At 34.5% G+C, this 24,840-nt stretch overlaps 2 protein-coding genes across 2 annotated transcripts in view; one reads left to right on the top strand and one right to left on the bottom strand.

The window, feature by feature from the left end:
- TBCD (tubulin folding cofactor D) overlaps positions 1–24,840 on the top strand; it is a 164,157-nt gene that overhangs the window by 46,128 nt on the left and 93,189 nt on the right. Inside the window, exons 12-14 of the mRNA XM_039335830.1 lie at positions 658–718; positions 2,099–2,173; positions 3,125–3,219. Coding sequence (XP_039191764.1) covers positions 658–718; positions 2,099–2,173; positions 3,125–3,219 — 231 coding nt within the window. The remainder of the gene's footprint in view (positions 1–657; positions 719–2,098; positions 2,174–3,124; positions 3,220–24,840) is intronic.
- ZNF750 (zinc finger protein 750) lies at positions 4,702–17,342 on the bottom strand. Its single transcript, XM_039335831.1, has 3 exons — positions 17,229–17,342; positions 8,452–10,043; positions 4,702–6,874 (listed from the first exon to the last, which is right to left on the bottom strand). Exons 2-3 carry the CDS (start codon positions 9,858–9,860, stop codon positions 6,175–6,177), a joined length of 2,109 nt encoding a protein of 702 aa, XP_039191765.1. The 5' UTR covers positions 9,861–10,043; positions 17,229–17,342; the 3' UTR covers positions 4,702–6,174.

The raw sequence follows: 24,840 nt of genomic DNA, 5'->3' as shown, positions 1-24,840 counted from the left end.
TGTGGTTTATGAATATGGTTTATTGATTTATGTACAATCCCTTATGTTATCTGATAGGAAATAATGTAAATAGTGTTATGTTACTTTTGTTTCATAGTTTAAAAAATATTATTTATGTCTGGGCATCATACTTTTGATTCTTCCTCTTAGCTTTCCTGGCTAAGGCGGGACTAGAACTCACCGTCTCCCGCTTTCCATCTGGTACCTTAACCACCAGACCACACTGGCTCTTTGTTATTGAAGCTGTTATTATTAATTTGATGCTTATCTTAATTAAAGCTAGCTAACAATATTTTGTGCAGGTTATTGTACTGGTGTTATTTGTGCTTTTTGGTTATTGTTCTAGACATTGTTTTGAATTATGAGTCCCTCCCTTTTACGCCCCGTTCTGACTTTTCCCACATAATTAATTGAATCTTCTTTCTTTTTAAAAACCTATTTAGACTTTTGTGCCAGATCCAGTAAAATAAATGAACCAACAAACGAACATGATTTTTCTTTACAAAATCGTGTTTAGGAACCATTCACTATCCTCATCACTCCAGTAAGATTTGGAGATGTATCCTAATGAAGCTAAAATTGATGAAGGGCCAAGAGAAAGACAGTGTTTGGTGGCTTTTAATTCGTGTTATGATTTTAAAAAACATGTTTTCACAGAGCAGTTGTTGATTGGCTTAAAAGACAAAGATACTATCGTCAGATGGTCTGCAGCAAAAGGGTATGTGTTCTTGAGTTAAATTGATTTACACAGCTTAATCTGCAAATATTGGTAACTAGAAAGATATGGCACACAGTACTATTAAATGTCCTGTTTAATATAGCAAAACACATGGCCTTGCTTATGGATTCATTTGATCTTTGTTAACAATATTTACTTTTTTCATGTCTGAATTATATTCTAAATTATAGTGTCTTTTCATATGCTTTATTTATTTAGTAGTTGAGTATGTATATACCATTTCCTATTTTAAAAATACTGAAACCATTTTCAGTAGTTATGTTTCATTAATTATAGCCAATTTCATTAGTTATAAAAATACAAACAAACAAATAAACAAACAAATAACTAAATAAATTCAGTGCTCATGTTATCTCCACCACAGTTTTCTGAAACCTTTGAAAAGCTACTCTTAAACACTGGGAAGCAATTACATTGAGATGCACATTCTTGTGCATCTCAATGTAATTGAGAATTGTGTTTGAGAATTGGATGATTTATAAGTTTAATAAATTATTATGAGCATTTGTTTAGTGTTGAATAACAATCTCTCTATATATTTAAATGAAAATGGATTGTATTCATTTTGTGGCAAGGATTTCCAAAGCAGTAAAAATGTATATCTATTTCTTTATATTTCTGAATCCAGAATCCATAAATAAAATAAGAACATTATTACAGTAAATAATATAAGGACTTACTGGAGCCCGATGTGTGTCTTGCCTTCTTCTAAATCAGTGGTTCTCAACCTTTTTAATGCTGCGACCCCCAACCGGTCGTAAGTTGAGGACTACTCAACTGGTGCAGCACCGTTTGCAGAATGGGACTTTTGGCGGGCTCAGCAGGGCAGAGACAGCCTGGACAATTCCTATTGGCTTTTGAAAGCCAATAGAATTAGACTCTATTCAAGAGAGTCTATTCTATTGGCTTTCAAAAGCCAATAGAATAAAAGAGAGTAGCACAGCTAAGGAAAAGGGGAAAAAATGGCGGACTGCGTTGTTTGGCGACCCCCGTGAAATAGTCGTTCGACCCCAAATGGGTCCCGACCCACAGGTTGAGAACCACTGTTCTAAATGCATCAGAGACCGTAGCATAGGAACATACCAGAAATTTATTTATAGGAGTTTGATCTGGTGATGGGAGAATTAAATGTTACAAATTTTCTGCTTTGGCAGATACTGTAGAGAATGCAGATACATTTAATCAACTATTTAATCTTCAGTTGAAATTAGATTAGTTGGATCAATATATATTACAGAATTTATAGATTTGAGTTTCAGAATTACAAATCTCAGATTTCAAGAGCGTTGGTATTTTTATGATTAACATGGCAAACATAGACTGTTGAAAATCTTAATGAAGTGCTGTTGCTTTTTTCAGGATTGGCAGGTTAACTGGAAGGCTGCCAAAAGAGTTAGCTGATGATGTTGTTGGGTCTGTATTAGACTGCTTCAGGTAATACTTTGCATTCAGTTTTTTTTTTCAGAAATGAAATTTTATCCACAAAACATTTATCAAGAAGAAACATAGAAGTTAGATTCCAAAATAGATTCTCCAAAATGCTGTGCATTTGATGCTTGAAATCTTCATTTCCCCTTTATCACAATCTAAATGGTGTTTTGTTTTTGTTTTTTGACAAACAGTACAGACCAACAATTCATTGCTAGAAATGAGATGTAATTCTTTTCACCATTCTCTCTACCTGGAAATCCATAATTCTTGATAGGTAACCTGTTTTTTCTTGACTGAGAAGCAGGTTGATGTTCTGAACACACCAAAATGTTAAATCATATATACATGTTGGTTTAATATCTTGGTTTATTCTAAAACTGTATGTTTGAATCTTATTTTTCCCCATTAAAATAATGTTTCAGTTCACAATCTCAATCTGTGTTTTTGAGGACCAAGAGGATTCGGACTCTTATAGTGTCAGTTTTCTGTAGAGACTTAGTTCTTAAACTTTGGGCACCTTAAGAAAATCACATGGATGTCGCAGGATTGCAGATTACTATCTTGAGAGAGTTCATGGTTTAGACCTAGGGTTGGGAAAAGAATTATAAAAATATTAACAGCACCATGAAGTGTCAAAGTTTGGGAACCTCTGCTATTTAGCATAGAAATTGTTTAAATACTTTTTTTAAAAAAACTATTGTTTACATTGTTTAAATATTAGTTTTTTAAAAAAAACTAATGTATATCAATGCAACGTGCAAAAAGGGGAAAAATGCAATGTCACTTTGGGATTATAGTCTGATTGATTCATAGTGACATGTTTAAAAGAAATTTTATTTGATTTTATGTTTTGCTGCACAATTATACAGCACCATGTAAGATACTTCTTTGGCACACACTTTAAAATCAGAATTAAGAAAAATCATCCTAAAATCCTGTTTTCTAAAACTGCAGTTTTCAGGAAACTGATAATGCGTGGCATGGTGGATGTTTGGCACTGGCTGAATTGGGAAGAAGAGGATTGTTACTACCTTCCCGACTATCACATGGTAAGTGTTTTCTAAACTGAGCTGAACCAAAAATAAAACCCCTCAAAATAAAATTGGATTTGATTTGAAAGAATTATATGTTAATAATTAATAGCTGTTTGTATTTTCAGAGCCTGAAAAAATGTATATCCTGGCCACCTGGATGTTCTTTATTATTTAAGATAATGACAGCACTAGCTGTCTCTCTTAGTAAAAGACTTCGGTAGATTTTTGTAATATTATTCTGGTCTCTTCAGAAACTTTGAGAGAATCTTGCTTTCTGTTGAAGTGGGATGCCAAGAGTTTGACTATGTCTTATATATAAGAGAGCCAGTTTGGTCTAGTGCAGAGCTCCCCAACCTTTCTGGGTTGGTGGCCTGGAGGGAAAGGGAGGAGAAGGGAAATGTGTATGCACGCATGCGTAAACAGGCACATGCATGATTGTGCTAGCACCCCCGTGCATGCGCAAGCAAGCCGCTTGCACTGGCGGTGCTGACATTTGTGCACCTGTGCAAGCGGGGTGCTAGCACCTGTGCTTGCATAAACGGGGCCGCTAGCACCCACATGACAGCGCTAGCATGATGGTGTGTGCGCACACACATGGGTTGCTTTCTTTCTGTTCACTGTGGTGTTCCTCTTATAAATAATATACCTGACAGGGATCTTAATATTTGGGAAAATTGGGAAATATTTATAAAATGTGAATTAACTGTGCTTTCAGTTTCATATTGAAAACCATGCTGTAAGTAACTGAATGATCTGGCAAAAATGTATCCTCAAAGTTGATTTTGCATGAAACTGGAGGATACATCCTCCAGTTTCTCCTAAAATATTATTTTGCTAGCACTTACTATTTTTGAATAATCTCCAATTATTCCATCTATGTCTTTTGTTAACTTAAGAATTGGATTCAAGATCTGAAGGTGGATTTGTACAAATGCCAGTCCTCATAACCAAAGAAGTCCCCCCAAAAGGATTTGAATCCACATTTTCCCATAGCCTGTCTAGCACAATCTTGGTTGCTGACAATTCATTTCAGTCAAACTGCCTTGATTTCCTCAGAGTTATTCCTGTTACAGGTAGGCCTTAGTTAACGACTGTTCAAGATTGTGATGGCACTGAATAAGAAGACTTACACCCGGTCCTTGAAATTATGACCATTGAAGTCTCTGTGCAGTCAAGTGACCGTGATTTGGGTGCTTAGCAATTAGGATATCAGGGTGTCCTGTTATCTGTGATCGTTATTTGCAATGTTCACTGCTGGCTTACAAGCAGCATAGTTAATAGGGAAGCTAGCAGAAGGTTTCAGAAGGTGATCAGAAGATGTCACGTTTAAGGACTGTGTGAGATTCACTTCACAACTTCAACTGGTTGGTCTGGTCATGTGACATTGTGCTTTATGACTACATCACTTAATAAAGGAGTCATCAGTCCCAAATACCATCATTAAATAAGAACTACCTATACAATGTTCATTAATCACTTATCATACATGGCCAGTTCTCTAAAGGCTTGACATTTTAATACCTCTGGATAATGGTCATACTATTTATACATTCCATTTGTACCCTATATAAGTACAGGGATTCTTGACAATGTGACTTTTCTTCATTTCTGATCAAAGGACAAATGAACTGTTATGATTTACACTTCCAAAGACTTCTTTGAATTTTGCAATTTTGATGTTAAAAATATAATAAGAAAGAAAGATATATATTTAGGATGAAATATACTAAAAATGCATATACTTCAGTAAATTACACTTAGAAAGGTATATTTTGCTGGAAAATATTCAGTATATGTACATAAATAACATTTAAATACAGATTTTAGGATACATATTTGATTTTTGTGCATTTTTAAAAAATGTTTTACACCAGAAATGGAATAAATATCAAACAAATGCAACATTGGCATGAATCAGAAATAGAGTGATCTGTATTTCTCCCCAGCTAAACATTGTTACAACTGATACTTAACAAAGATACATTAAATTGTAACTTTATGAGGAATATACATAATGATACTTAAGATTTATCTGTAGCCTTTATGGTTTGCTTCTTTGCAAGCTATTTTTTGCTACAATATACACAATTTTATTGTAAAAAGAGGAAAAATTAACATGTGAAATGGAAAATCATTACTAACAAGACTATGAAACGTTTATTAATACCTATAATATACAATTTCTTTAGTACTACAAACTGATGGATGAAAAATACAGAATTCACAACACGGGATTCCTTCTAATATGGATTGAAATAAATAATTTCTTGATTTGCATTTCTCTTAGTACTTGGGACCTGAAGTTGCAGTTTATCAAACATGTAAGCTATTTGTGTAGGACCTCTACTTTGTATAAGTACTAAAGTTTAATTAATTTGATTTAGGATTTAAAATTTGGACCAAAACATTTTTATTTTGGACAATTCGACTTGGGAAAAACACAATACCAAAACTGTAATTTAAAAATGTTTAATATGAGTGCTCTAATATATTATCAATGAGAAGTCAATAACACTAAGCTTAAGCAACTGGAAATTTTCATTCTTAGAATGTTGCTAAAACAGCAAAAATACATTGGACAACAAAAAACATAAAACAAAAAGATTTGAAAATGAAATTAGTCAGAGACACAATAGAACACTCTTATATCCAGAATGTGCTTCTAGAAGCTCTATTTTTGGAATAAATTGTTTTCCCAATAGTGCATTTAAGAAACATGTTTCTACAATAGTGCATTTAAGAAATTATCATTTAGCTTCAGTTTTACATTTAAATGTTCACTTAAAAAAGATATAACTATGAGACATTTTAGTTACTTTAAAATGTATATACAAGACATTTTAATATTTACACAGTTCAATTGAATAGAATAAAGAATCTGCAAAGTAAAAATAAAAATTGGTACTGAACAAAATTGGTACTGTTGGATAGTGTACATATGAACTATACTGCGTATTTGGTGGAACAATATTATGTTATCCTTGTTCTCTTTCTCAAAGTGAACACTCGACTACATTCATTTGTTCTTACTCTTTTGGTTCCTTGCACTTTTATTGCTTCTCTGTGATTGGTCCTTTTTTGTCCTTTTGTTTTTTTACAATGATTATTCTGGGTTTCTGATGGTTCAGCAATGGAATCCGCATACTGAGAATTGTTCTCTTGCTTATTTTTCTCTGTGCTCTCTTTTGGAATTGTACTTGGACTGTAGGAAGCTAATTGACAGAGAGCAACGGCAGCAGTTTGTTTCTGCTCATCACAACTCTCAATTGTCCTTGGTTCCTGCTCTTCTTTTATAGGCATCACAGTAAGAGACTTATTGAAGAAACTTTTGTCTGTTTGATTTTTAGGGCTACATATTTCTATCCCCAAATCTTTAGTTTCAGCCTTTTGAAGGTTATGATCTTTAGCTTCATATGAATTCTGGAGACATACATTTACATGACAGTTGTCCTTCACTGAAAGGTTCAAAGGCATTTCCTGCAGTTCCATGCAGTTCTGATTTTCTATTTGGACAGTGCTTGAATACGTATGTGTATCAACTAAGTTTGCATCTGGTTTCTTGGAAAGATTAAGCGGTGTTACCCCTGAATCGTCTTCGGAACTGGACAAAGGATCTTCATTACTGTCATTTCCATGCTGTACATTTTCCTTTTCATTAGCGATGTCACTACTGAGAGGAAAAATGGAAAATTTTGTTGTGTAATTAGGCAAAATACCTAAATGGGGTAGATATTTTGAATTAGAAATGAAACAAATTGGTTGTATATACAACCAATTAGAAAAATTCTATCATTGTTACACAGAGACACCCATACCATTGCAAATGCATTTGTTTATCTCGTTAATATTTTTACATGTGGAAGACATAGTTTTAAATCTCAGGTGACCTGTGAGCAATTCATACATTTTGGTTTATTTTCATATTAAGATAATTACATAAAAGAAAATTATGAATTGTTATATACCACCTGTTGTAAATATCTCTCTCTCTCTCTCTCTCTCTCTCTCTCTCTCTCTCTCTCTCTCTCTCTCTCTCTCTCCTCCCTCCCCTCCCTCCCTCTCCCTCATAATTTGCATGGCATACAGTATTAGTTCTCAGAGTGGTAAGAATTTTTATGCACCATGAGTTGCTTGCCAACCTGCTGGTTTGCTGCCATAAATGTTATATAGATATGGATTGTGTAGATTAAAAGTGAATTGAATTGGGAAGCTTTTGTATTTTTTGTGAATTTTTATGCAGGGGTTCCCCTGAGACCTAAAAGTAATTTCAAGTGTTTCTCTGGAATAAAAAGCTTGAGCAAGGCTGGTCTACAATCTGCTTTCATGAAACAAAATATTTAATGCTTAATCCTAATTTTATTGGTATGTTTAATCAAAATGTTATGTTATTCCGTAAGTTCTTCTGGTGTTTGTTTATATTGCCTGGGTTTGCATCATATTACTATCTTTATATAATTTTGTTCTCACACACTGCCAACGGTAAAAAAATGGTGAATAACTATAGCATAAATATAGTAAATGGCATTGTATGTATAAATAACTGTACAAATAGCAGCATTTAAGTTAGCAATCCTGTGCATGCTTAAACATTTGATTCACTATATAGTGCTTATATCTGTGTAAATATGCATAAGGCTAGGCTGTAAACAAAGAATAAAATAAAAGTAAGATTATTTACTATAATTCCTACTATCTTTCATGTGTTACCCTGTTATTTGCCATGCATATCTCATTCCCTTGATATTTAATTTAATTTAGGATAATAGCACAATAACAAAACATAATATAGAAATAAATTGTAGTGAGACATTTCTTTGAAAGGCAACAGTAAAAGTCCATTGACTGCATTCCTCCCCATTCTCCCTCCAAAACCTCTGCTATCCTCAGTCTGTTTCTTCATTGGATAGGGAGAAGAGAAATGTCTTTTTCCTCATTCAGCACTCAGAACAGCAAGTCATTAGACCAGAGCCTACCAAAAAAGAGGTAGTGATGAACTTAAGAGGAAAAAAGTTTGAATTAGGATAGCCGGTATGTAACCCTTGCTAGAATATTCCCTCCCCCTTTTAAAATAAACTTTCCCACCTAACTATATATAGTTGCAGCCCATGTATTTCCTACATGCCCTGTGTTTTCCAATCTGACAAGTAATGAAATATGTCTTAGGAGGCCCTATGTAATGTATCTTGAGGGCATGTTTGCTTTCACCATAGAGTTTAGCAGAAAAAAAGGCTTTAAAAGACATTTTACCTTTTAGGAGTATTTCCTTTGTCTTCCTTTGATATAGGTGGAGGAGATTGGTCTGTACTTTTCCTCACAGGTCTAAATGCTGTAAAACTTTCTTCAGCTTGGTCACATTTGTTAATAACTGAAGATGACTTATTAGAAAGATCAAATAGGCCTTCGCAACCATGGCTAGTTTGAGTGAAATTTGTTGGGCTGGGTCTTCCTGGGGATCCAGTTGCCGCACTTCCAGCACGAGGACTCATTTTGGCATTTTCTCTTTCATTTTGATCTTCTTTAGAATGACCTTTGTTATGCAGCATAGGAATTTCCTTTTCATGGTCATCTGTTTTTTTATGAGAATTTTGTGATGATAACCTGGCTGGACTTGAAGAATGAGGATATAGCAAGGTTGTTTCCTCCATTAAATGAGAATTTGTGTCTCTGTTAATATCTGCAACATGTGGTAACCTGTAAAATGCTGATTCTGATGGTCTACAAAATCCATATGGCACTGAAAGATTTGGGCGATATGGCTGGAATAAGCGGTAGTGTTCATATGTTGCTGGATTGATGGGTTTAGGAAGTGGTCCTGGATGAGGAAGAAAATGTCTTTGATCTTGAGAGCTGTAGACAGACAGCACTGAACTTTCACATTCATGAGAGTTTCCTGATAGGAAGTAAGGTGCATAGATAGCTAATCCATGTTCATACAATGAAGGTGAATATTCTGGAATCATGGGTTGTACATAAGATGGAATGGAAGTGAAGCCTTTTGCAGGTGTAATTTTATGAGTAAATTCTGGAGTAATAATTGTACCACCTGTTTTCCATAGATTGTTTGGAGCATGAAAGGCTGACTTTGTTGGAAAAGAAGGGCTTTTATTGGAATCGGAAAGAGAACTTAATTGAGACATATCATTATTGTCCTTATTGTGCCGATGCTCTCCCACTGGAACAAATGCAGAAGGCCTTACAATGCCTTCAAGAGCAGACTGCATATTGATTGTACTTTCTTCTTCATTACAAATAAGAGTTAGTTCCTTTTCAGTAGGTGATTTTGATCCATTCATTGATATATTTGTCACTTGGTTTTGAATTTCCATATTTTCTTTGGAGTCATCTTTGGCAAATTCATATTGAGGTTTAGAATCAAAATTTGAGAGGGCCTTGGAAGAAGTTGGTTTGGCTGCAGAGTCTGCCTGAGTGATCTGCTTAATCTCCAAAGAATTTGACTTTGAACATTTGATAACACGATCTTGTTCTGTCACCAGTGTAATGGAGTTTTTGCACAGCCCATACTTCATATGGTTAAAAAGATGTGATTTCTCATTGCAGGTAAAGGGGCACTGAAAGCACTTGTATTTAAATGGTTTTCCTGGGGGTCTGGGGATATAATGAGGTTTTTTTGGTTTACGCTCTTTGAGGAGGCTCATCTTCTATTCTGATGTTATGTTTAGGATTGTCCTTGTGACAATTAGTTAACAGAGCTTTAGTTCGTTTAAAATTAATTTGTGCTTTTTACTGTTTCTTCCAGCTCAAAAAAGAGCTTCCCAAAAGATTTGATATGAAGCCAGTTTTGGAAGTGTCAGGAAATAACAGCGCTTGCAAACAGGAAACTGTAATACAAAAATTAGGGTTAGAAATATTAGTGTCCTTTTTATAAGGATCAAGGATATGCACATCTCTGTCTTCTGGGCCTGAGACATTCTGTCATTTATTTATTTAGAATATATTCATTATGTAACTATTCCACCTTTCTCCTGAGCCGAAGCTGAATACATAGCATTTCCACTTTTTTTTTCTTCACAGCAACAACTATTGGTTAGTTTGAGCTGGGAGAAAGTGAGTAGCTCAAAGTCACTCATTGAGTTTCTATGGCTGAGAGTGGGCTTGAACTTGAATCTATCTGTTTCTACATTATCCTGGCTCTGAATTTTCCATTGTTCTCTGAAATATACCTGAATACTATGGATCGTTTTCTGTTCTAGAAGATTTACATCTTGAAAATGACATGGTATTTATGCTATGGCCAAATGTTCTGGGATAAAAATGAAAATATTCAGGAAAACAGCTGAAACTGAACAAAACTGAACAACCCTGTGGGAAAATAGAGTCTTTTGAGAAGGGTATAAGTAGGTCATTAGGATGAAGATTATTCCCAGTATACTATCTTTGAGTGGAATGACATTTACATGTCTTGTTTAATAGCCATTTACTGAACTTTTCCTGAATGTGTCTATTTGCTTTTCAAAAGGCACATTAGTGACATATAATCTGTGTAGTATGGAGTAATATATCACCATTTTTCTAGTATTTCTCAACTCTTTATTTCTTTTTATCCTCAATGCAGAGAAAGAAATGGCAAAAGGAAAACAAATGAAAACTTATGCACATAAGACAAAGGTGGTAAAACACAATGAATCAGCCCATCACTGTGGTGCTACACTCTTAGAAAACAGAGGTCTACAATTTAATACTCTAGGGTTCATCTCCAAACCTTTGTTCCCTGTTGTTCATTGCTAGAAGTTATATTGATACAAATAAGGTCAACCATCTATTTCCTCAAAAAATGTTAAATCTAATTCTATTTCAATCACATTGTACTCTTTCCTGGTGGCTTGGAAAAGTGAAAACTTCATCTCCAAAATACTGCAGTTAGTTTATTGACTAGATATACTACTCCACACTACACAGATTATATATCACTAATGTGCCTTTTGAAAAGCAAATAGACACATTCAGGAAAAGTTCAGTAAATGGCTATTAAACAAGACATGTAAATGTCATTCCACTCAAAGATAGTATACTGGGAATAATCTTCATCCTAATGACCTACTTATACCCTTCTCAAAAGACTCTATTCCTCTGGTTACAAGTAGCATACAATATAAATATTAAAATAGATTTAAGATTTTCAAGCATAATTTAAAATTTTGGGTATAATCTGTAATCATTTGGTGTAAGAAACCAAATTCATTATAAAGGTCTACCTGTATTTTTTAAAAGCTTAAGACTTTTTTTATATCATTATCATCAACATCATCATCATCATCACAAATATCTGTGGTGGGAATGTGAAAAGGATGTATGCTTTTGGTCCTTTAGTTGGCCCAGTATCAGGGCCAGTAACACGGTCTAGGAGCCGTGCGCAAACGTTACTTGAACCTACTTAAACCACCTTTATTGTAATGGCCTTTTAGCCCTGACGATGCTGGGGAGTTCCCCCAGCGAAAGCTTGACAACTTTTTAGTATAAGTATATTTTTAGTAAAGTATTCTTATTTTAACCCTCCCGGTGATCGTATTTTATTCTTTTATTCATATATATATATATATATATATATATATATATATATATATATATTCATATTCTGAGGTTTTTGCGGCTGTTTGTATGTAGATCTTTGGTTATTCGGGTTTTCCCCCGCGTCCATTCGTCATCTTCAGGCTGGTGTTTTCGGCTTCGTGCTTCTAGGAGCAATAACCAAAGACCTACATATATATATACCCGAATAACCAAAGACCTACATATATATATATATATATATATATATATATATATATATATATATATATATATATATATATATATATATATATATATATATATATATATATATATATATATATATACACACACCTCAGAAAACACACACACACACACACACAGGTTTTTGCGGGTGTTTGTATGTAGGTCTTTGGTTATTCGGGTTTTCTCCCACGTAAAATTGGAAGTGTCTTGGTGACGACTTTGTCGAAACGTCGCCAAGACACTTCCAATTTTACGCGGGAGAAAACCCGAATAACCAAAGACCTACATATATACTAACAAATAAAAGAAAAAATATATAATTAATTGTTTTATATTTTATTATTAGCCATCTTTTTCTGATGTGACATGGTAAGCTAAGCTATAAAATTAATAAATTCTAAACATTGCATTTTGTTGTTTCTGACTATAGTATTTATTAGTTTCATTGTATGACTAAGCTGCTGGTATTATGAAAAAAAAACCTATTTTTTCTCAATCACATGCAAGTCTATTATGTTCCTTTTTAAACTTGTTTTTTCTAAATTTATAATTCCAAATATTTTAATTTTTTCTTTGTAGAGAGGGTACATTATTCCTTAGAAAATTGTAGCTGCTTTACTGTATCTAAGACCACATTTGTTTTTATAAGGTATTTCAAAAATTATCCTGTAGATTTATGTAACGATATTTCAGAAATAGCTTATAATTTTTATAACTTATTCCAATATTGTAAAGCAGGGGTCCCCAAACCCCCATCCATGTAGCATGCCAGACACTTCTCCACACAGTATGCCAGAAACTGGGCTGCGTAAACAAGTGAAGCCCTATCCACGGGATGCAGACAGTACATGAAAGCACGTCCCCTCCGGTCCACGGAAAAACCCTGGTGCCCAAAAGGTTGGAGGCCAATGTTCTACAATGTAGAATTGATTCTTTATTTCCCCTTTCTGATATATCTTGCATTTATATTTTAGTGAGTTATCACCAAAGTTCTAAAATATCTTTCCTGGGCAAGATATAGCTCTATAAGAGAAGATATGGACATTTATATGTGAAGTGATAATTCTGCCCTTTAGTGTGAATACCGAATCTCTTTGACCTTTTTGCCACATATTCCTTACTGTAAAGAGTTCTTCATCATTTGCTGTGGCTCTCACCATCCTAAATAACTTGGTGCCATACTCAAACTTAACTGTATGAGTTTGCCCTTGATTTGAAATGAATTACAAGTATGAGAAAAGTGAAGCTAATTTAGAAGAATCTTAGGTTTTATAAACAAGATTGCCCTAAGGGGAAGCACCTAAGTCTGGAGTAGCACCCTAATTAACTGACCTGAGGTTCAGGGGTGTCTCCTACCTGAAATTCTGGTTGAATTAATTAAAGAAAACTCTTACAAGCAGCACGGGAAGACTATCCACTCAGGATGTGACAGAGAAAAGATGAAAGCAGAGGGAGAGGGAACTGTAGGTGGATGAGACTATGTGAAGAGAAGGCAGGTCCTGGTACAAAAGTAGAAGCTTAAGCATAATCCAGTTGAGCCAGTTAGGGAAAGAGGAAGAGATTCCATGCTAGGGAGAAGTAGGGTGGAGTGGGATTGACTCCATCCTGGAGAGCTGACCCAGCTCTACTAGAGAGCAAACGAGCTTTTTAAGCAGCCTAAGCAAATATTTAAGGACTGGCTAGTATGCATACTTTGCAACATCCCACAGCGAGTCTGATGTTAAGTTATTGAATGACATCTTGTTGCAGTTTCTTTCTTGGTTTCTAATTATGTTACTAATGAATTCACTGTTGTGTAACATGGCTGGTCTCCTAAGGTACAAAAAATAAGAGTCCAGCATCCATTGATTTATAGAGACATAATCTACTGCTTGCTTTCTCTTAGAAATAAAACAAATGGATACTTTTAATACAGGCTGGTGATTTGCTCTGCAGATAAGTCAGACGGGCTTGTATTAACTTGTTCCATTATGTGTGCTGATTCTGAAGGCGTGAGAATCTCTCAGAGTCATGTTCTCATGATTTTATAGATGTGTTATGGCAGAGATCTAAAAAATGATGATTTCATCATGAACTGTAAGCACTATTATCAAAATGATGACTGTTGCAAAACCACATACTGTATCTGTTACCCGAAACTACAGTAATACAGGGAAGTGATGGCTTTACAATTTCTTCAAAACTTTTTTCCTATTAATGTTTAAACTACAAATTAAAGTAAATGCAGAGTATCTAATATTTTCAATGTAAAAATATTATAAATGTGATTACAAATTAAACTATAAAATTTGTCATTCCTTAAAAACAAATATATGACAATAACATTTTATGTGGGTCTTCCTGGATACCTGTGAATGAACATTCATGCCATACTTTTTTTAATTTTTAATTTTTACAATCTCACTTGATTCTCTCCTATTACTTTTGAACTTGCTGTTTTTCTATTAATTACAATATAAAGGTATATATCAATTTACAATATAAAAGTGTATTCTAAATGAATTTTGCTTCCCTTTAGTTCAGTATTTACTGGTTTATTATTGATATTTCTAGAAACACTTTTCCATAAAAGATGAAAAAGGATTTTTATTTTCTTCTGATACAAGTTAGAATGTAAAGGATGCTTAAGAAGAATTTGGTGGGGCTTTTTTTCAGCTGCTATTTCAAAATTTAGAAGGCTTCAAGCAAGAGCTATTAAATATAGGGGCTATTTGAAAATTGTAAGCCCTACTATGGGACTTTTTGGATCCCAGCTACAGAAACTATATAAAATAGTTTTGCAGTTTGGAAAATAATTAAAATAGCAAGTGAATGTTATTATATTAGCTTTCTGACATAGTTGTTTGAATTAATTTCTACATGCACGCTAATTTATTTGGACAATATTAACAGAAAATAAATATCCATCATAAAGTGGCAAAATATGCTTAAACAATGCAATTTTAAATTTAGATAATAACCAAAGTGAAAGATTTGATAAATTCAACTTATACCTAATGTACCTCTTTGTGCTAGCTTTGTGTGAAGAAAGCTATGTTTAGTCTATTGTAGCGAAGTCAGGAGTCTGATAACAAATTTTCAGACTAACATATTTTATTAATTAAATAATTAATATCTGATGATGTGATATTTCAGTTCACAAAAACTTATTCCTTTCAATAAAATTTGTTAGTCTGAAAAGATGCTACCAGATTCTTTCTAACCTTTGTACTAATTTATAAGCCTCTGTGCAAATAATACTTCAAATTACTGTTGCCACAACAAACTGTCTCCCAAGATTTACAAAGCCAATAGCAGTTTGAATTTGTATTCTGAATTAAGAATATACTGAAATACAGTAAAAGATTGCTCAGTATGCATCATTAGTTCTTGAAGAACAAAAAAGGAAATAAAAATAAGCAGTGTGTGTTTCCTTGCTAAAACTAAATTTCTATTTATTGCACACTTAAAGCAAACTTGGAATTTCTATATTTAATTATCATGTGTATGGGAACTTGCATATTTATTAGAGATATATCTTTCCAATAACAGATAACTTAATAATAAAACTCTTGAAATAATCAGCCTCTTTAGTTATTCTTTCAAATAGAGAAATGCAAACATTGGGTGCAAAATAATCTTTACAGCAAAAATCTATGTAAATAATAATAATATGTATTCTATTGAATTTATTCTCCTGTGAATAAATATAGAATTGTAGTCTTAAGGATTCCATTATATATTTGGAATGAACACGGATGACTTAAGTATAGTGAAGTAAAAATAGGAACGGGCTAGTAATAAATCTGAATTATGCTTGGTATATAAAATCATTAATTACCATTCCTAGCTTTAAAAAAAGGAATATTACTTGAAGATGGAAGAATTGAGTTAAAATGAAATACATACTGCTATTTTTGTGAAACAAATCTATCTGAACTGAAATAGTGATAGTGCCAGTTAGATATATGTAGACATATATTTTCTGATTCCAGCACTCTTTTTCAGATTAAACTGGCAGTGGTCATGCTTGTGAAAGGATAAGCCTTTATAGATTTAGGAGAAAAATTGAAGTTTTATTTGGCAGTATATACATCTTTTAAAAAGACAAAAACTATATTAATTTCTGTTAGCCTTTATTATTGCCTATGTAAATATTTTGAATTCAGCACTGAAAAATAATAACACTTTCCCAATATACAATATTTCATTTTTTTAAATATTCAAAAGTGTTGTTTCAAAATATTCTTTATAGCACATTGGTGTAATGATCTTGCTTAATATATCATAGCTACAGCTGGCTAAGCAACCATTTTTAAGGAACATTATGCATATGGTCTGCTGCTGTTGCAGCATTCTTTTTTGTGATATTGATCTAGGTGACGAGTCTTTGTTGAGGTGGAGCATTTAGAAGGGCATGCTATGATTAAAATATTGTGATGTGGCATTATTGCATAACTTAAAATCATGCCACTGTCACCTATCCAGCATTTTGCAAGAATGAGATTTCTTTTATTCCAGTCCAGATTTTCCAGTGATTAATTACTCCACCCTTCTGGATTGCTAATGTTAAAATGAGTGATTTTATAAAAAAAATAAAAATAAAAAATTGCATCCTTGATGATGGATATAAAATGAGCAAAATGATAAATTCTGTAGAAGTCAGTATGAACTATAATGAAAAAGGATTTTACATTTATACATTCCAAGCACAGGAATTATTTGGTTCTCCATTTTTAAAGCAATTTAAGCCCATTTTATACTAATCACAATAGGTATTCATTCATTTATTTATTTTCCAAGATAGATTAGCAATGCAATATACTCTTCTCTCACATATTTTACACACACACTTTTCTTAACAAAGTCTTAATTATGACTGTCAGAGCAACTGATACTATACTCATCTGAGTACATCAGAAAACCTGGCTTCTTAATTTAAATATTCAAGCAGGTTGGAATAATTCACTTGAATGTGTTAAATGAGGGAATTTTAAAAGTTATTTTACACTGAAAATTAATGAATTCAGCTTAAAAATAACTAATAGCACCTTAGCTTGGACAAAATAATATAGTAAATAGACAATGTTTTGTACAGACTTAAATAACAAATTACATATTGTATCATAAGTCTGCTTTTAAAAATAATGCACCTGTACTGGAAAAACCGTGTCTTGCCAGAAAGGCAGAACCTGCTAAGGAATACCACTTAACTAACATGCTTTACTTAGCTGCTTGTCTTTTCTTTTAAATCATTTTGTAAATCGTTCAATGATTGAAAGCTAACTTACCTGTGAGTTTGGGAACTCGGATCCAAGTTGTTCTGAACTATTAAACTGTTGCTGTCAGTGTTGAGAGAGAAGTACCTGTTCACTGCCTGATTAAGTGAAACTGAAGGAGGCTGTTTCAATGGGAGGGACTTAAAAGTGTAGGAGTTAAGCCCTGAGGGTGTAGAGATGCACCTGATATTACTTCAGCCTGAAGCTACAGTTCATGTGTTTCCATCTATTGCTTTCATTTGATATTACTTCAGCATTTGAGCTATCGAGCAGAACTTTTGTCATGTCTGTTGCCTTCAACAAGCAGTATTTGTGTTATACTCTTGAGTGAATAACCTCCTGTCAAGGGGAATAGAACATGACACAGGCATGTTTCTCAGTTTAAAATCTTTGAAATCATTTCTGAGTAACAGGGAGTTCATAACTAAGACCAAATGATCACTGCAGGCTGCAACCCAAGACATGACTCTGTTTGCATGTTCTTATCGTGGTCTTTTCAGCGAGAATAATTGTATTCTGTATACTTGGCTTCCACCTCCCCCCTACGTTTGTCCTTATGATAACTTCTGTCCAGAAACGGCAAGACTGTGTGCTGTAGAAACCTGCCAAAGCTTGTCAGCAGTTAGCAGCTATAAGGTTGTAAGTGGAACCAAATCATTTCAGTAGGACATTGATTAAGTTAATTTTTTTCTTTAATGGTTGCTAAGCATATTGTGTGACAATTGTACTATTACTGTGTGTTATTGTATATGTGAATAAACCAATATTTAGCCTGGCAAAAAGGGAAAAAATCAGTTTTATAGGAGGGCCATTTGTTGTCACAATTTTTTAATCACACTGGGTATTCCTGGCACTTTTCTTAATACAACAATTCATTAAGGAGACAAAGATGAAATAGTTGCATAATATAGTTTGATTCTTAGGGCTAGGAGTTAGTGCCAGGATGCTGCTTGAGTGCAAAGATTAATAATACAATTCTATTAAGCAGAGCAGCAGGTGTAACTTCAGGGAGAATTCTTTTTGTCTTTTTTCTAATTAATGGCAGGCTATCATTGAACCTATCAAAGAAAGGGAGGGAGGGAGGGAGGGAGGAAGGAAGGAAGGAAGGGTTTTTATTTTCAAATATATGTGCAAAGTGTTGTTTCTATTGAATTAATGATATGACTATGCTTTTTCTTTTTTTCAGGGGATAATTATTATTTGACAAAACTGATAGTGTAAGCATGAAATGGAAAGATTTTTTTTATGGCAGGGGTGTCAAACTCGCAACATCACGTGATGTATCGCGACTTTTTTGCCATTGCTGGCAATGGAGCGGGCATGGTTTCTCTAGGATGCGTGCAGCCTGCGGGCTGGCAGTTTGACACCCCTGTTCTATGGTTTGTTTTCTGAATGTTCTGTGATAGTGTTGTCCATAATAATGACTTCTAGATAGAATGGACTCTTTGATTCCCATCATCCCTCATAAGCACTGGTATATGATATCCTGTCTGGTAATTATTGGTTTTGTAGTCCATTATATCTGGAACATTATGGGAAAGGCTAGGCTAGAGCCAAAGTGAATATTAAATTTGAAAAGATATTTATTTATACATACAAAATTGTGTAGCTGGGCAACTCACAGTAATTCCAGGTCGTGTACAACATTAAAAATCCAGTTAAAAATTCACAATTTAAACTTTCCCCTGTACACGGTGGCAGCAACAAAATCAAACAGCCATTTGATCAGCTTCAAATAGGGTCACCGCTGATAAACAGAAAAACAAGATGGGGGTAATCTTCTGTCTGGGGGAATGATGTTCCCAAGGGAGGGAACCACCACAGAGAAGGACTTTTTCCTAGGTTTTACCAGATGTACTTTCTTGATAGTTATGACCTGCAACTTGCCCTGTCTTTCTGTTCTGGTGGGCCAAGTAGATGTAATTAGGAAGAGGTGGTCCATCAGATAACCCCCATGTAGTGCTTTACAGCTGATAACCAGCACCTTTTGCACCCAGAAGCAAATTGGCAACTAATTCAGCTCCCTCAAGAGAGATGGTACATGTACAAATATGGACTTGCACATGCAGGTTGCTGCATTTTGAGCCAACTGAAGTTTCTAGATGTTCTTCAAGGGCAGCCCCATATAGAGTGTATTGCAGTAATCCAAACCTTAACCTTAACCCAAATGGGAAGTGACCAGGGTGTGGTCCAGGAAATGTATGCTTTTAAATGTAAAAAGGAATCTGCTCCATATTTTCAAAAAGTATAATTCTTAACAGTATTTTTTACAATCCCCACATAATCCTTTGACATGAAAAGAACTCTTCTGATTGTGCTTTAGAAAAATGGATGTGCTTAAGCAATTGTGCCAATCCTTCCTGACTATGGCTCAATAATATGACAGTAACTTTTATGCCCCTCCAATTGAAAATAATATTGTTTATTGGGCAATTTAATTAATTGTCTGTCTGGCCTCATAACTTTCATGATCTATGAAATTATTAATGCAGTATGCTAAACTAAGAAATGATATCTTGAAAGCCTTGCCAATGGAACAGACTCCTTTTACTCCTTCCATTTTGAAGTGAAGACAAAATAGGTTGAATAATTTTTCCTTATTTACATAGGGGTTGCTTTCAGACATAGGTGCCACTAACCACAATTTAGCTTTATACGCACCCAGTAGCAATTTACCTCAAATTGTCCTTGGTTTGTTTTCTAATGAATATATCATTCAATCCTAGAGTGATGACTACTATTCTTCAGAAGACTAAAATGGAAATAATAAAGAAACTTACAGGAATCTAGATACCTGCTCTGGCTTCTCTTGACCATAAATAATTACAGAAAATTATAAAGGCTATGAGATTGCTTGCAGACCAACATCTGGGGATGAGGAGAGAGCCACCAGGTCTATGCATTGATAGCTGTGTTTTGTACATGCTTTTCGAAGAAGAGATCTACAAATAGTGATAAATCTAGTTTGTTTTTCAGATTGATACATAAACAGTAAGAAAAGTGCTGCAGGCCATTTCTTTCTTTAAATTATTTATGTGGAGAAATCTGTTGAGGACCTGCGAGACGCATATTCAAGCCTTGCCTCAACTTAGTATTTCCTTGTGCTGTCTTACAGATGAAACCCACACAGTGCATGTTCTATAATTTAAATCCCTATAATTTAAAGAAGTAAAAATACTTCTTTAGTCTTATATAATATAAGCAAATTCATGCAAACATAGAAAGGCATCACTGCTAGGGTCTGTTGATCTTCATCATCTAACACCAAAAAAGTAACTGGTATTGTCTGCTGTATTTGAGTGAGCATAATCAAATTAAATGCAGGTAGAACAGAGGCATTGTTAATCAGTAGAAAATCAGGCTTGGAGATTAAGATTCAGCCTGTTCTGAAGGGCTTGCACTTCTCTTGTCAGATTGCCACCTAGGAGTGTTCCTTGATCTGGCGTTACTTTAGGGTGGTGGTGGTTCCAGGTGGCAGTGCTGACATGTTTACACAATCATATTCATAGTATCAAACTGCAATAGCATATTGGGATCTATGCTATTGCAATATGTGCAATATGGGGCTGTCTTTAACAAAATCTAAAAAAAAAAATCAGTTGCTACTCAATGCAGTAGCTAGATTATCTGTACACAGTACTGTGATCACATCAGTTCTATACTGAAAGATCTGTAGTGCTGTTAATGACTTTGGAGTGACTTCGGTGTCACCTCATCATCAACCTGCCAGGCTATTACAGCCTACAGGAGTAGCCCTTCTAAAGAAGCACATGTTTGCAGAGATCCAAATGTTATACTAGTGGAAAGGAGTCTTCTCCTTTGTCAGTGCCAAGGTTGAAATGTACTTCCTTTGCTGCCTCTGCTTTGAGAAAGTGTGTCAAGATGAACGCTTAAAATTCAGAGTTTTAACTTAAGAACATTTTGATTAATATTTTGATTTATATTTGCAACTATTATATGCTCAAGCTTTAATTATATGGAATGCTGTATTTTATTTATTAATAGTTATGTGATGTGCTATTCTTTTTTAAAGGAGGGATATGAATTCAGTAATTAATAGTAGAAATAATGATATATGATTCAGATGTATCAGCTTCAGCCTACAACCCTTACAGATTACACCATATCTAGCCTACAGCTTTCAAATCTATAATCATCTCAGCAATGTGCTGGAATTTGGTATGTGTACTTTAAAGAAAACAAACTTTTGTTTATGATGTTGATTCTAATGACCCTTACTCATTTTTTTCTGTTGTATTTACAAAGGAATGAACAGGATATCTTAAGTATACTCTCATGACATGGGCTCACTGTAGGACACAGAGGAGGATGGAGGAGAACAATTAGACTCACTAATGGGATTATGGTCAGAAATTATATTCAGAGTAGTGAAAGACAATTTAGCAAAATATTTACTGGAATTACATATTTAAATAAAAAACGCCTGGCAGTTTCTAAAATTACTTCAGTCCTGTTATGATTATCTACATTTAGAGTTATATTTACTGTAAAAATAAACTTGAAGGGCAGATTTAAGGGGCTGTCTGCTTTAGGTCTCCCTGAATCTCTCCCTATGTATTATGTGTGGCAGAACAATCCCCTGCTGTTGCCAGTCTCTTGTGCCCATTCTTCTTGCTGTAATCATAACTAAAACAGCACAACCTGAATGGATTTGACAGGTAAACATTGGAGGAAAGGTAAAGCTGGGTCTTATGAACAATGATGGCTGTTGTAGACACTGCAGTGAAAGGTGCTACTCTGCCACTTGGGCTTCCTGCCATTGCTTGATGATGGAAAGCAGTGGGAAGTGGATATTATTTGAGACTGAACAACATTTAGGTCAGGGGCATCAAACTGCTGGCCTGTAGGCCGGACGCGTCATGAAGAAACCGCACCCACTCCATTGCTGGCAATGGGGAAAATACTCAGATATGTCACATGATGTCACGTGATGTCACGTTTGACATATCTGATTTAGGTGATCAAGTTAACACGGATATTAAGATGTAACTTCTGTAAGGATTCTCATGGTGATGGACTTTGTTCTCTCTCTGTGATTGTTGTGTCTACCTGGAATGGAAGCAATCACTACAAATGTTAGTTTTAAAGCATGGCTTTAAAAAGAATAATATTGTCTTTTTTGACAAGGGAAGCTTGTGTTTCTCTGCAGAAGAATTAAAAGTTAAAACTGTATTCAAAATGAAATCTGGTATCTATTATACCTACAGTAAGCAGTAAAGATACATCCTGATCAAACATGATAGTTCATTGGAAACATACTTTTTTTTTAAAAAAAAATCTTCTTCAGAGAAACACATGCTTTTCTCCTGGCAGAGAAAGACAAACTCTCTCTGCTCAGTTTTAACTATTAAAACCTGTCCTGCTATAACCTTGTTTTTGTTCAGTTAATATTACAATTATATGAAAGAACCAAATAGAAAAAGATCTCAGTTTTGTGTTGTAATTTAATGATATCTTGTTTTAAGAGAGATTCTTAGTCCTGTCTTATTATTCTCTAACAAATGGTTCGAGGGCTTGGGCTTTTTCTTACTGCTACAGATCCTTTTTCAAAAACTTAGGTATTTGGACTTAGATCTTAGAAGCCTTGTAGATTCTGAGGTTGCCCCTGAAATATGTGACATTTTCAATTTATTATTTATCATGACTGAAAAAAGGAACCTGTGTTTCAGACTAGATAATTTTATTTTAAGGTATTTTTTGAATGTCAAATCTTTCTTCAGATAGGTGGATGGTGATGGAAAAAAGATTACAGAGAAGCTTGAGATCAAGCACTAGATCAGACAGATGAGAATGCAAAGATAAATGCAAATGTGAAAACATAGGTAAAAAGTTGAGTTTCAAGGCATACATAGAAGATTGAAGGAACTAGAAGCAGATGAAAGGTAAAGAGCGGGTTCTATTATCTGTTTATGATGTATACTTAAACTATCTCTTAAGGCAACCTGGAAATGCAGTTGGTATAAAATATAGCTCTCAGGATGTTAGGATGTAGGAAAACTATTGCAATATTGAATCAATTGTCTGGGTGGTGCACGAGAAGGAAACAGCCATGTGGTGACAGAGTGGAGAAATGAAGTATGCCATGTCCCAAAGGTGCTTTTTCAAGAGGCAACTGGATTTTCTTTGTTTTTCCTTGAAGATGTTTCGCTTCTAACCCAAGAAGCTTCTTTAGTCAGTCATTTTCCTCCCAAGGGACAACCATGACCTGGATGACTGAGAATCTCCATAGACATGAAGTATGCCGTGTGACTGATTGACAGCTTTGCTGATTATGAAAAACAAATTCCACACCGGATGATATATTTAATTGTATGAGCCCTGTAGAAGCCATTTGTCCTAGATTCCATCATTTTAAAATAAATACTCCTGGTCAGCAAGGTCATAATTAAGGATGTCTTAGAAAGACTGAAAATACTCTACTTTGGTTTCCTTTTGAGACGGAATCAGTGGGGTGGTTTTTCAAAACAATGTGGGAGAAATCCCGACATCTGGTTGTACTGGCGCTTAAGACACATGACAGAAAGGCAAGGTATGTCAGACAGAAAGACAGAAAATACCCTGGGAAATGGATCTTTACTTTTCAAATGTTATTAATTTGAAGCAGACTGGTAAAGAGACCAATGTATCACTACTTGGAAATCAATAGATTCTGGAGGGTCGCAAAGGACTAGCTAAGGTTTCTTTAAGAAAGTTAATCTGTTTATTTTTTATGTTTGTCAATCTGAAGAAAGCTGGGGAAGTGATGCTGGCCCCTGGGCATGATCCCAGTGCATCTAAGAGCTTATTAAAAGCCAGCCACTCCCTGGAAGTGGTAGCTTCTGGGCAGACCTGCTCAACTGGGCTGTAGCTGAAGTAGAGCAAAATCTGCAGGTGCAGTAGGTATTGTATTAAACTGGAGGCAATAGAATAAAGTACCTGGATATGCAAGTTCAGGGAGCACAGCCTCAGAGACAGGATGCTTCTTGTTTTCTTCATTAATGGATATAACTGGTCCTAGAAAATTGACCTAGAAAAGCTGGTAGCTCTTTTCCAATGTTGAGGTGAACTAATTGTACTTTCATCCAGCATTGTATAATTATTACATTTATATGGACCTATCACCTGATAGGTGACACCCTTCAAAAGAGGATGACTGCAATAATCATATTGGAGGCGATGTAATTCTAGGTTTTATGCAGTGTTGATTGTTATCATTGTTAACAACATTTTGTACAATGCAATTGGTACGAAATAATGCCAGTGTGTCTTGGCATATCATTTAAAAAAAAAACGCGGCATAGATTTCATAATATACTAAAGGGTCTGCATCTCTTAAAGCAGGCTATAGCTTCTGACATTCAATACATTTTAGGGGGGAAAAAACATTGATCAAGGTTTAATAATTATTGCTCCCATATTTAGAGTTGTCTGTGAAATTCCTATTTGTCGGAAAAGTTTTTTCATTACTAACAAATTATAGAGATTTATAAATATACAGTATAATTATATCATTCCTAATAGAAAAGAAATAAGTGAGATTGAGCAGAGTGGGTGTGCTTTGGGTCCCATAAATTAAGCAGTCCAAGAAATAGATCTTCTCTTTTGTAGTTTCTGGAATGCTATC

This window comes from Crotalus tigris, unplaced genomic scaffold (assembly GCF_016545835.1).
Source record: "Crotalus tigris isolate CLP2741 ecotype Arizona unplaced genomic scaffold, ASM1654583v1 scf7180000017662.1067850, whole genome shotgun sequence".
NCBI classification, from domain to species: Eukaryota; Metazoa; Chordata; class Lepidosauria; order Squamata; family Viperidae; genus Crotalus; species Crotalus tigris.
The sequence above is the reverse complement of the archived record's forward strand: the minus strand, read 5'-3'. Positions and strand labels throughout refer to the sequence as shown.

Coding starts and splice junctions, on each gene's coding strand:
- ZNF750 (XM_039335831.1), bottom strand. CDS start 9,860: ATGAGCCTCCTCAAAGAGCGTAAACCAAAAAAACCTCATTATATCCCC. Junction 6,875..8,451: donor AAAGGAAATACTCCTAAAAG/GTAAAATGTCTT, acceptor TTTTCCTCTCAG/TAGTGACATCGCTAATGAAA.